Consider the following 14249-nt stretch of genomic DNA (forward strand, 5'->3'; position numbering starts at 1 on the left):
AAAGTTAATGAAAAGATGCTCCCTTCTAATGTAGTAATTCAGAGTACTGAAATTGTACTTTTTATAGCACTCTAACAAGTGAAAATTTTAAAGATCTGTTCACTAAACATGTGTAAGGTAAAACTAAACATGCATCCTGTCTTATTAAAATGATACATCTATCCCAAATCTCTTTATACAGCCCAACTAATAATTTATGAACATCTTTTCATAAATGATTAAAAATATGAAAACACTTAACCTAAAGGAGCGTAGCATTTAGGTTGTGATACTGTGTTGTGAATTTTATAAGAATTGTCATTTTGTTCTTAACGTTGAAGACTATACCATAGTTTCATAAATAATAGCATTTGTGTTTTATAATAAACATACCTGTATACAGAATTGTTTTTAATAGCATCTGCCCCATCTCCAGAAATTGTTCATTTTAGTGTTATGTCATTTTAGTCATTAATGTCAGAATATTCTTGTTCTGATAAAGATTTAATTTTTCACTTAATACTTCAGTAGAAAATATGTGAATAGACTGTATACCCCATTCCATATCTTTTAAAAACCTGAACAACATTCTTTTTAAATATCTGTTTTAAAAAATATTTAGGTAACAAGAGTGACTGTTTTATCATGATTAAACTGGTATTAAATTTACAGGCATAAGTAAAAAAAGTTAATCACTTAATATTGTAAAATAATAAAATGCAACATCATGTATGTATTTTACTAAGAAAGTGCACAGTTATACAAGCAGCAGATGATGAGAGCCGTATCATGGAACATCTGGATATATCTCTAGGTATATCCTTCAAAATCACATTCCTTTATACAATTTACAAATTTTAATTTAAATGTCACATATTCTCAGCTAACATTTAAATTAGTTTTTACTGTACTATTTCAATTCTATTATAAACCGTGAAATACCTTCAGAAACTGCTGTGAGGGTAAGAAGAGTTCCCTTCTTTTGAGTCTATAATTATATGACATTAAATGAAATATTTATTAAATGTTCTATTTGAGAAATATACTCTCACCTTGAACATATTCAAATTCAAGACCTATGTCACGACAGAATGAAGATTTATGAGGACAATTTTATAATAGTTGAGAAGATAATGAGAAGATAAAGTTTGTAAAGACCATGTAATGTTAAGGAAAACACCTGACCAGAATATGACAGACTGGCAGATTTGACATTTTACCAAAGGACAGTAATGTTTGATGTTCTATTCCCTATAGAACTCTGAATCCAGTTAACAGCAGGAGGGAAAAAGCAGCAGCATTTCAAATGTCCATACTCTGATTTCTAAAAGACACCGTGTAGGTAAGAAGAAAATCACATTTTCCTTCAAGTGATATAAGTCTTTGAAATGAAGGCTCCGCTATCTTTCAAGACTGAAAGGATATCACAGTGTTGATTTTATATACAAAGTAGGATCTGTTCCAGTATACTCTAGTGAAATAATTCACATATGGAGAATAGTTAATTTTGACCTCATGACAAAATCGCCCATATTTTGAGTAGGTTAACTTGTCACCTTCTTCGCAAACCACCTATCAAAAGATATGAAACAGTATTCAAAAGGTTATGAAGTTTATAGGAAAAATACAATCAATGTACAAGTGACTATTTATATAAAAAATACATTATTGCTATACAAGGACTATCTCACATTGATTAGCAAATCTAGAACCCTCTTTATAAGAGAATCACCATCTCCATTAAGCTCTTCAGCTTCTCCTAGAGATTGAGACTAGTATAAAGTGTTTCTGATTTTCTTTTCTTTTGTTTTTTAAAAGATTTTATTTTATTTTAAAAGATTTTATTTCAGAGAGAGACCTAGCAAGCGAGGGAACATAGGTAGGGGGAGTGGGAGAGGGAGAAATAGGCTTCCTGCCAAGCAGGGAGCCCCACACAGGGCTCGATCCCAGCACCCTGGGATCATACCCTGAGCCGAAGGCAGGCACCTAATGACTGAACCACCCAGGCACTGTTTCTGATGTTCAGAAAGATTTTAAAATCCTCAAATATAGAAGACTGTCTCCTCAGTTAATTATCATTCCTCTGACTTATCTACTGAGAAATGGACATATTTTTAATATATGTTCAAACTCTTTTCCTTATATAGAAATGACTCACAATTATCTAGTAAGCAAGTTTTTGTGACTTATCCAGTGTAAACCTTTATATTCTCATCTTAATGATGTTCAGTAAGATAGCTTAACTAGCTTGAAGGGTTTTCTACACTAAAACATTAAACATTCTTCTAATGCTTGGAAAGATGTCAGAGACCCAACTTTTAGAGTGAAAGGATGGAGTAGCTTTAAGTCCATGCCGGGTTATTACATGAAAGAAGAAATAATCTGATCTTCAAAATGGAGCAGAAAGATGGCCAAGATCAGAATTAACAGGCTCCAGATAGCAGGCAGCAACACAGCAGTAATTACTGAATACCTTATGTTTAATAAAATCCCATTTTGTCACCAATTAAGCCAAAGATCACAGATATCAAGTACCAACAGAGAAATTCAAAATACATGCAGCAGAACACAGAATACATTTATATTACAGGTTTTTGGGGTCATGATGAAAGACAAAAGTGGAAATCATAAAAACTAATTTCTCACCTCCAAACTGGTCTGGGACAATAAGAGAAAGAACTTATCATTTATGAAAAGACAGAAAAAGTCCTGGCTGCAACCCATATAGAACACGCACGTCAATTCAGAATTGGCAACTGAAATTCTTCTAAGGTCCCTCAAACCCAACTTTCCAAGGAGTAAAGACACCCATTCCAGACAACACTAATTACCAGATATACAAACTCCTGTCTTTCTTTTAGTTGTCAGATATGTAAGGTACATACTGTAGGCTGAGAAGTAAGAAAGCTTGGTAAAACAGCCAAAATCAATGAAAAATTAAAATACAGCTATAGCTAAATCCTTAAAACCGAGGTAGTTCTGAATACACTAATTTTTGTGGATATCAGGGACTGTGATAATTTAGCAAGCAATTTTTCTAGCTATGAATCAAATTATCAGAAAATTCTCAACATAATAATGTAACAACACAACCAGCTGCTCTTTAGATTATAAGTTAAAATAAAATCATCATTCAAATCAAATTATGCCATCTTATTTTTTTTTAAGATTTTATTTATTTATTTGACAAAGCCAGAGAGATAGCGAGAGAGGGAACACAAGCCGGGGAGTGGAAGAGGGAGCAGCAGACTTCCCACTGAGCAGGGAGCCCGATGCAGGGTTTGATCCCAGGACCCTGGGATCATGACCTGAGCCGAAGGCAGATGCTTAACGACTGAGCCACCCAGGTGCCCCAAATTATGCCATCTTTTGTATATAAATGTGGAACATAAACAAATACAGGCAATGAATAAGGAATCCAGGTATTGGTAAAATTATTTTTTTCTGCAAACTGCCCAAATTTTCTTTTGTACATTGGAAAAAATGGGGCACCTGGGTGGCTCAGTCATTAGGTGTCTGCCTTCGGCTCAGGTCATGATCCCAGGGTCCTGGGATCAAGTTGCTCACAGAGCTCCCTGCTCAGTGGGGAGTCTGCTTCTCTCTTTGCCCCTCCCCCTGTTCTCTCTCTCACAAAAATAAAATCTTAAAAAAAAAACAAAACAAAACACTTCAAAGTACTTTTAATGTACTCTCCCACTGTTAAAGAACTTTTTTTTTTTTTAAAGATTTTATTTATTATTTGAGAGACAGTGAGAGAGAACATGAAAGGGGAGAAGGTTAGAGGGAGAAGCAGACTCCCCATGGAGCTGGGAGCCCGATGAAGGACTTAATCCCGGAACTCTGGGATCATGACCTAAGCCAAAGGCAGTTGCTTAACCAACTGAGCCACCCAGGTGCCCCTGTTAAAGAACTTCTAATTATATTCTTACTTAAGGTCTAGAAATAAAGTTTGATGAGTAAAAGTTTAAAAAGTCATTTTTCTCAAAAAGATTTAACTTCTCAAATGGTTACTTACGTGGCCATTTGCAATGTCTAATAAATCTTTAACCCTACAGCCTCTCGTGGTTCCCACCTCATTGCAGATAGCATCCTCTACAATTAGGTAATTAGCCTTGTAGGATGTCAGTATTTTATAAATATCCTCAGCAGATCGCTTTGAATAGATTTGATAGATCTGAAAGAATATAATTAAAACAGTAATTTTAAAACATTTAAATCTTGTTATATGAAACTATACATTGAGCATCTACTATGACTTAGTATTCGGCACTATCCCTGGAAAATAAGGATATTCACTAAGACTTGATTCCTGCCCTTAAGAACCTTATGGTCATAATTCATTCATTGTCCATTCTGTATCTTCTTTGGAGAAATGTCATTCAAGTCCTTTGGCCATTTCCTCCCCAGATTTGTTGAGATATAATCGACATATAACATTTTGCAAGTTTAAGGTGTACAATGTATTGATTTGACACACTTAAATGTGTTTTTTGTTTTTTTAAGATTTTATTTATTTATTTGACAGAGAGAGAGAGACATCACAAGTAGGCAGAGAGGCAGGCAGAGAGAGAGGGGGAAGCAGGCTCCCCACTGAGCAGAGAGCCCGATGTGGGGCTCGATCCCAAGACCCTGAGATCATGACCTGAGCCGAAGGCAGAGTCTTAACCCGAGCCACCGAGGTGCCCCGACACACTTAAATGTTGCAAAATGATTACCACCATAACATTAGCTGGCACCTCCTTTGTGTCACATAATTACCATTTCTTTTTTTTTTTTATGAAAACATTTAAGATTTACTCTCTTAGCAACTTTCAAGTATATAATACAGTACTGTTAACTATAATCACCATACTAACATTATCCCCAGAACTTATTCATCTGATACCTTGAAGTATTTAGGTTAATACCTAAAATATATAAAGAACTCATACAGCTCAATTAAAAAAAAAATCTGTGGGGTGGCTCAGTTGGTTGGCCATCTGCCTTCGGCTCCGGTCATGATTCCAGGGTTCTGGGATCGAGCCCTGTGTCATGCTTTTCCCTCTCCCTCTCTCCCTCCCCAATGTTCATACCACCCCCAAAATAAATAAAATCTTTAAAAAAATCTCATTAAAAAATAGGCAGAAGACCTAAGTAGACATTTTTCCAAAGAAGACATACGGATGGCAAACAGGTACACGAAAAGGGGCTCAACATCATTTATCATCAGAGATACACAAATCAAAACCATAATGAGATACTACCTCACATCTGTCAGAATGGCAAGTATCAAGAAGGCAAGAAATAAGAAGTGTTGGCGAGACTGTGGAGAAAAGGGAACCCTTGCATTGTGGGAAGGTAAAGTAGTACAGCCACTAATGGAAAACAGTATGAAGTTTCTTCAAAAAAAATTAAAATAGAACTGCCATATCATCCAACAATTCCACTTCTGGGTATTTATCCAAAGGAAATGAAAACACTAATCCAAAAAGATACATGCAAACCCATGTTCACTGCAGCAGTATTTACAATAGCCAAGATATAGAAACAACCTAAATGTCCATCAATGAATGAAGAAAATGTAGTATATATGTGTATTTATAAATAGGAAATTATTCAGCCACAAAAAAGAAAAAAATTTTGCCATTCACAACAATACGGATGGACCTTGAGGGTATTATGCTAAGTGAAATAAGTCAGAGAAAGACAAATACTATATAATCTCACTTGTATGTGGAATTTATAAACAAAAACAAAAACATCCAAGCTCACGGATACAAAGAACAAATAGGTGGTTGCAGAGGTAAGGGGTTAAATGGGTGAAGGGAGTCTACAAACGTCCAGTTACAAAATAAATGTAAAGCATAATGACTATAGTTAATAACACTGTATTGCACATTTAAGAGTCGCTAAGAGAGTGTATCTTAAAAGTTCTCATTGTAAGAAAAAACTTTTTTTATAACTGTACGGTAATGGATGTTAACTAGACTTGTGGTAACCATTTTGTAATATATATAAATACCAAATCATTACATTGTACACATGAAACTAATATACTGTTACATGTCAATTATACCTCCATTAAAAAAAAAAAAGAGCTATTGTGGAAATGAAAAAGAAAGAAAGAAAGAAAAGAAAAGAAAAAAGAAAAGAAAAGAAAAGAAAAGAGAAAAGAAAAGAAAAGAAAAGAAAAGAGAAAAGAAAAGAAAAGAAAAGTAAAGTAAAGTAAAGTAAAGAAAAGAAAAGAAAAGAAAAGAAGAGTCCTGGCTGGCTCGGTCAGTAGAGCCTGTGATTTTTGATTTCTTGATCTAGGGGTTGTAAATTTGAGGCCCATGTTGGGTGTAGATATTAGAAGTGCTCAATCACTATATTGTACACCTGAAACTGGTATTACACTATATGTTAATTAAGAGAATTTAAATAAAAACTTTAAAAAAATCTTTAAAAAAGAAACTTGTTCAAAGTCACAGAGCTAGCACATGGCAGAAGTAGCATTTGAGTCCAGGTATTCTAATTCCATAGTCTGCATTCTTACAGTCTAAATTCTATATTACTATACTACCTCCTTAGCTTAGAGCTTGATTAAAAACCATATGAAATTCTCTCCAACTGAAAAACAGAATATTTGGAATTCAGGTTCAGTTAGTCACTGCTCTCAGATGTGAAGTTACCATTTATATCCAGACTAAACATTCAAATATATTATCTGAATAGTAAAAAATTAGATTATCATCCTAATATTATACTAAGTTATCAGTAACAGCCCATACCAAAAAATAAACCACAGTGAGATAGAATTTTAGCTTGGAAATACAAAATGCATCAAGATATTAACTGACAGCCTGACTTCCTTCAATAATTTGATTGAGAACAATGATATTTTCGAAAGAGGACAGTTAGTGTCCTCTTGAAACTTTGTGGAAAATTAAAGGTTTCTCCTAGAAACATCAATACTATTCATAAAATAAAGAAATTATTATTTGAATTTTGGTTCTCCTCTTGCTTAAACATACTACACAGCTTTTTAAAAACTAAAGCAAATTAACTCTTTCTAAAATTGTTTGGATATTCCTAGCTAACCAAGAACATACACATCATTACAGAGCTACATTGAAAATAAAGAGCAATGTTAGAAAGATCCAAACGTGTAATCTAAAATGCCTTACGTTTTCATTTCTCTTGAGAAGATCATCATCATTGTAAAGAGGCAAGCTGGTCACCATCCATCCAGTGCATAATTTAATGGCGCCCATTAACTGTGGACTCCCTGCAAACACGGCTGCAACCGGAGCTTGCCTTCTGTAAAGAGACACACAGATTTACACACTATTTAGATCACTGATTTATACCAACTCTGATATAGCACACAACTCAACAATGTATTGTACATTTGAGTTTCAATATCAGCTTTCACTTCATTTACAAATTCCTTAAAAAAAAAAAACCTGCGTACTTACTATGTGCCAGGAACTATTTTGAATGCTGAAAATACAGAAATTTTTTTAAAGCAGGGATGAAGATGAGGTCCCTGTTTTTGAGAGAGACTGTAAGGACAATAAACATATAGGCCAGGTGGTAATAATACCACTAAAAAATATGCAGGGTATATATAATGACAGGAATTGACTACTTTATATAGTGTGGTCAATTCACTGGTGATAATGTGAAATCTCAAATTTATCGTTCTGCGAATATTAACTACCACAGCCCAAATTCTTCCCAATCCATCCACCTTCCTGCTTCTTCCCTGCCTTTACCATATACCTGTCTTCAGATAACACATGTAGTTCTCCACTTTGAACCACGATCCAAAGTCCCAGACAGATGCCACTTACAAAACTAAAAGCAGATCCTGAAGGATTGCTCCAATGTCTTTACTTATTTAATCACTTCCTGTATTCAACATTAACCTACACAGTCTAGGAACAATGCCAAGCTCTGGAAATAAAAGGCAGCATATAACCATTGTCCTCAGGGCACACCCAGTAATAGGGAAACAAACATGAAACAGGATAATTACACCATGGTAATATATATGTCTGACTGCCTGATGCACAATGTTCAATGTTCAGGACCCTGTGCTGGTTTTGAAAATATTGTGATAAATCACAAACCCAGAATCAATTTCCTCTTTTGTTAACAACAATGCAAAGCTATACAGTCAGTGTTCCACAATGGTAAATACAATTCACAGAAAATATTAACGGGCAATAGTTAAGAGTGATCGAAAGAAAAAAATTTTTAGACATATGAAGGGTGTATTTACAGCAACAAGACTTTATGATAAGACCAATTCTCATTTCTATAAATCTATTCCTCATTCTAGAAACATTTTTGTCCCCCCTCCGTATTTTCCTGGCTATTTTTGATAGTGTTTCATTTCTTTTTCATGTTTTAGTTTCTTCTTCTATGTCTTAAATAATTTACAATGTAGTTCATTTTATAATGTCCATCCATGGGATAGACTAGTCACAAAACGCCTGCAATGATTCTTCTCCCATACCTATGCTCTCGGAGCAAATGCTGGTCTTGGTCATGTGACCTGCTTTGGCCAACAGAACAACATAAAGTGAGCAGAGACTTTAAAAATGCTTGACATTGGGGCGCCTGGGTGGCTCAGTGGGTTAAAGCCTCTGCCTTTGGCTCAGGTCATGATCCCAGGGTCCTGGGATTGAGCCCTACACCGGGCTCTCTGCTTAGGATGGAGCCTGCTTCTTCCTCTCTCTCTGCCTACTTGTGATCTCTATCTGTCAAATAAATTAAAAAAAAAAAAAAAATGCTTGACATTGGCATCCGTGTTCTCCTGCTGCTCTCTTGGGAACTTTACAACCACTACCTTGTGAATGAACCCAGGCTACCTGGCTGTATGATGAGAGATCCATGACCAAGTCAATTCCATCCCTTCAGCTGATACCTTTAGACACATGAGAGGCCATGCCAGGCTACCCAGTCCTAGATCAGCTGGCCCAGACCAGAAGAATCCTCCCCACCTCCCTGACTCAGCTGACTGTCAAAATGGTGCAAAATTACAAATGTTTATCATTTATAGCCACTAAATTTTGTGATAGTCTATTATTCATCAAAAACTGACATAAACAAGTTTTATTATCAGAAATTGCTACAGGTCTGGGGGATCTGGCTGGTGCAGTCAGAAGAGCATGCAACTCTTGATCTCAGGGTCTCATTGTGTGTAGAGATTACTCAAGTAAATACATAAATAAACAAAAAAAAAATTGTTAGAGGTCTAATTCTGTTGTTGATCTCAAACAACAGCTAATTCTTACTGTATTAGACTGTTTCCTCATGTGTTTTGTAATTTGAGAGCTCATCTTCATGAAGTCTTATTTGTAGAAACCTATGTAGCCTAGGTTGAGAACATTAACAGATACTCCAAACCACCCCAGGACCACTTTTTATGATACTTTCTTGACTGGGGGTTTCCTGGATTAAACAAGTATAACTTCAAACTGCAAACCCATGTGAATTCAGATCCAGTGCTACCAATTCAAAGGAAAAACTTTTTTTGACCAAAAGCTGAAGCCAAGGAAGACAAGCCTTCTTATCATCTGCTTCTAGCACTCCTGTTAGGTTGTTAGTCTATCCTTTCCCTGATACTGTAACCCTCTGAGGTCCCTTAGTTATGTGCATGTGTTGTGAGAGGGAAAAAGGTGTCTCAATTATAGTTCCCTGTATCCACTGGCCCAAGACCACATCTCTGGTCCTATGTGGGCATTAAAATGTGCATGGGTATTAAAACTAAAATTTTAAGTTTTGGTAAAGTTGTTTACCAAGACTAGCAATCCACCACTCATCCACTTCCAACCCAGGGCAAAAGAAGCATCATCTTGACTATTCAAAGGAATATTTGTTCATTTATACTCCCCATTTCTAGGTGTTTGATGGCAAGATCTCAAATTTCAAACTTACAATGCTATATTTTCTAAGTTTTTTATTTATTTAAATAATCTCTATACCCAACATGAGGGTTGAACTCACCACCAAGAGATCAAGATTCACATGCTCTTCTGACTGAGTCAGCCAGGTGCCTCACAATGCTGTATTTTTAGTGAAGAATTCAATTAGAAAATTTGAATTATAAGTCAATAAAAAACTAAATATCTCTAAAAGCATGGAGGTAAAATTCTGAGTTTTATGAGAATGGAAAAGCATTAATTTATTATTTCCTCCAAATCAATTAGATAGCATGCAACAATTATTAGTTTAACAACAGTCTTAAAAGCAGTTCAATTCTTACTTTATCCAGGTCATAAGTTCCACTGTATCTGGATCATAAAATTCTTGTAGTTCCATTAATTCTGTCATTAATCTTGGAAAAAACTAAAATGCAAAACAAAATTTCCAAAATGTATAAATGTATATAATCATGTATATATGCAGAAAGTTTAAAACTGTTACACAGTATTTCAAAAGACTAAGAGACTAACATAAGACAAACAGTATTTAAACATTTTTCCCAGGGGAAAAATGTCATGGATCTTTTTACTTCCTTTCAGCGAGCTGCTCTTCCCTCTCAGTTACAAATAATCTAAATAATCTACTTTAGGGGCATCTGGGTAGTTCAGTCGGTTAAGCATCTGCCTTCGGCTCAGGTCATGATCTCAGGGTCCTGGGATCGAGCCCCGCAACTGGCTCCCTGCTCAGTGAGGAGTCTGCTCCTCTGCCTCCCTCTCCTCTACCCCTGCCCCCCAACTCAGGCTTGCTCTCTCTCAAATAAATAAATTCTTAAAAATAATCTATTTTATGTTTAATTTAATGCCTAGACTCAATAAATAATTTTCTCATTACCAATCATTAGCTATATCTTTCATGCACACACAATTTCAATTAGCTTCATGTTACATTACAATAAACTAAAGGATTTAAAATATTTTATAAATATTTAAATTTTGGAGTTGCCAAAATATTTGTTTAAAAATTCCAGTGTAGTTAACATACAATGTTATATTCATTTCAGGTGTACAATATAGTGATTCAGCAATTTCATATATTACTCAGTGCTCATCAAGTTAAGTGTATTCTTAATCCCTTTCACCTATTTCAACCATTCCCTCGCCCACCTCCCCTCTGGCAACTATTCGTTTGTTCTCTATAGTTGAGAATCTGTTTTGTTCTGGTTTCTCTCTCTTTTCTCTTTCCTTTGTTTTATTTCTTAAATTCCACGTATGAATGAAATCATATGGTATTTGTCTTTCTCTGGTTGACTTATTTCACTTACCATTATAGTCTCTAGATCCATCAATGTTGTTGAAAATGGCATGATTCCATTCTTTTTTATGGCTACATAATATTCCATTGTAAGTGTATGTGTATGTGTATGTGTATGTGTATATGTATGTGTATGTGTATGTATATACATACATGCACCACATTTTCTTTATCCATTCATCTGTCAATGGACCCTTGGGCTGTTTCCATAATTTGGCTATTGTAAATAATGCTGCAATAAACATAGGAGTGCATGTATCCCTTTAAATTAGTGTTTTTGTATTCTTTGGGTAAATACCCAGTAGTCCAACTGCCAGATCATAACATAGTTCCATTTTTAATTTTTTGAGGAAGCTCCATATTGTCTTCCACAGTGGCTGCACCTGTTTGCATTTCTTTTTTTTTTTTTTAAGTTTTTTTTTTTTTTTAATTTATTTGACAGAGAGAGAGAGAGCACAAGCAGGGGGAAGAGCAGGCAGAAGGACAGGGAGAAGCAGGCTCCCTACTGAGAAGGGAGCCCAATGTGGGGCCCAATGCCTCAATCCTGGGATCAGGGCCCCATTCAAAAGTAGATGCTCAACCGACTGAGCCACCTAGGTGCCCCACCAGTTTGCATTTCTACTAACAGTGTATAAGAGATTCTATTGAGGGATTCTATTTTTTCACATACTTGCCAACACTTATTTCCTGTGTTTCTGATTTCAGCTCTTCTGACAGATGTGAGGTGATATCTCCTTATGGTTTTGATTTGCATTTCCCTGATGATGAGTGGTGTTGAGCATCTTTCCATGTGTCTGTTGGCCATCTGTACATCCTCTTTGGACAATTATGTCTTCTGCCTATCTTTATTTTTTTAATTTTTAATTTTTTTATTTTAAAGATTTTATTTATTTATTTGACAGGGAGAGAGATCACAAGTAGGCAGAGAGGCAGGCAGACAGAGAGGTGGAAGCAGGCTCCCTGCTGAGCAGAGAGCTCAATGCGGGGGCTCGATCCCAGGACCCTGAGATCATGACCTAAGCCGAAGGCAGAGGCTTTAACCCACTGAGCCACCCAGGTGCCCCATATCTTTATTTTTTTTTAAAGACTTGTTTTTTTAGAGATTGAGCGAGCAAGAGCACAGTAGGGGTGGGGCAGAGGGAGAGAGAGACTCTCAAGCAGACTCCTACTGAGCTTGGAACCTGACACAGACTCAATCCCAGGACCCCGAGATCATGACCTGAATTGAAATCAAGAGTCAGATGCTTAACCAACTGAGCCACCCAGGTGCCCCAGTTCTATATATATTTTAGATACTAACCCCTTATCAGATACATCATTTGCAAACGTCTTCTCTCATTCAGCAGGCTCTCTTTTTGTTTTGTTGACTGTTTCCTTTGCTGTTCAGAGCGTTTTATTTTGATGTAGTCCCAATAGTTTATTTTTGGTTTTGTTTCCCCTCTCTCAGGAGACATATCTAGAAAAAAGTTGCTATGGCCAATGTCAGAGAAATTACTGCCTGTGTTCTCTTCTAGGATTTTTATGTTTCAGGTCTCACATTTAGGTCCTTAATCCATTTTGTGTTTATTTTTGTGTATGGTATAAGAAAGTGCTCCACATTCATTCTTTTAGCTGTCCTGTTTTCTCAACATCATTTGTTGAAGAGACTTTTTCCCATTGCATCTTTTTACCTCTTTTGTTGAAGATTAACTGACCATATAATTTATAATTGTGGGTTTATTTTTGGGCTTCCTATTCTGTTCCATTGGTCTATGTGTCTATTTTTGTGCCGTGCCATACTGTTTTGATTACTACAGCTTTGTAACATAACATGAAGTCTGGAATTGTAAGACTGCCAATCTTGTTTTTCAAGATTGCTTTGGCTATTTGGGGTCATTTGCAGTTCCATATAAATTTTAGGATTGTTTGTTCTAATTCTGTTGGTATTTTGGGGAAATGCTGTTGGTATTTTGATAGAGATTGCATTAAATGTGTAGATTATTTTGGGTAGTATAAACATTTTAACAATATTTGTTTTTCCAACCCATGAGGAGCAAGGAAAGTCTATCCATTTCTTTGCATCATCTTCAATTTCTTTCATCATTGTTTTATAGTTTTCAGAGTACAGGTCTTTCACCTCTTTGGTTAGGCTTATTCCTAGGTATCTTGTTATTTTTGGTGTAATTGTACATGGGACTGTTTTCTTAATTTCTCTTTCTGCTGCTTCATTCTTATTGGTGTATAGAAACGCAATGGATTTCTGTATAGAGATTTTGTAGTCTATGATCTTATTGAATTCAATTATTGGTTCTAGTAGGTTTTTTTGTTTTTTTAAGATTTTATTTATTTGAGACAGAGAGAGAACAGGCATCAGCAGGGGAAGGGTAACGTGGAGAGGGAGGGAAAGTAGATTCCCTGCTGAGCACAAAGCCATACACGGGACTCAATCCCAGGACCCTGGGATCATGACCTGAGCTGAAGGCAGAGGCTTAACCAACTAAGCCACCCAAGCACCCCAGTTCTAGTAGTTTTTTGGTGGAGTTTTTAGAGTTTTCTATATATACTATCATGTCATCTGCAAACAGTAAAAATTTTACTTCTTCCTTACCAATGTGGATGTTTTTTTAATTCCTTTCTCTGGTCTGACTGTTATGGCTAGGACTTCCAACTTCCAGGACTATGTTGAATATAAGTGGAGAGAGTGGACATCCTTATCTTTTTCCTGATTTTAGAGGAAAACCTCTCAGTTTTTCATCATTGAGTATGATATTAACTGTGGGTTTTTCATGCCAAAATACTTTTTTTTTTAAATTTTTTATAAACATAATATATTTTTATCCCCAGGGGTACAGGTCTGTGAATCGCCAGGCTTACACACTTCACAGCACTCACCATAGCACATACCCTCCCCTGCCAAAATACTTAATAATATCACCTATTTATTCAGTAATTTCCTTTGACAATTATAAACTGAATTTTAAAAGCATTGGACTACAAGCATCACATGGCATTCTAAAAATGTCTTAGCAGGGCACCTGGGTGGCTCAATGGGTTAAAGCCTCTGCCTTCAGCTCGGGTCATGATCC

The 14249-nt window shown here is 35.8% G+C and overlaps 1 protein-coding gene across 4 annotated transcripts in view; it reads right to left on the reverse strand.

The window, feature by feature from the left end:
• Positions 1–472: 472 nt before the first annotated feature.
• The window catches only part of DPY19L4 (dpy-19 like 4), a 61526-nt gene continuing 47749 nt past the window's right edge, over positions 473–14249 (reverse strand). For 3 of the 4 annotated variants that reach the window (XM_032858675.1, XM_032858674.1, XM_032858677.1), the window contains 4 exons: positions 10214–10296; positions 7125–7257; positions 3995–4153; positions 473–1551 (listed from right to left, as the gene is read on the reverse strand). In XM_032858675.1, coding sequence (XP_032714566.1) covers positions 1387–1551; positions 3995–4153; positions 7125–7257; positions 10214–10296 — 540 coding nt within the window. In that variant the 3' untranslated portion in view covers positions 473–1386. The remainder of the gene's footprint in view (positions 1552–3994; positions 4154–7124; positions 7258–10213; positions 10297–14249) is intronic. The other variant, XM_032858676.1, reaches the window with a different exon arrangement.

This window comes from Lontra canadensis, unplaced genomic scaffold, assembly GCF_010015895.1.
Source record: "Lontra canadensis isolate GAN:19392208 unplaced genomic scaffold, GSC_riverotter_1.0 scaffold15, whole genome shotgun sequence".
Classification (NCBI taxonomy): domain Eukaryota; kingdom Metazoa; phylum Chordata; class Mammalia; order Carnivora; family Mustelidae; genus Lontra; species Lontra canadensis.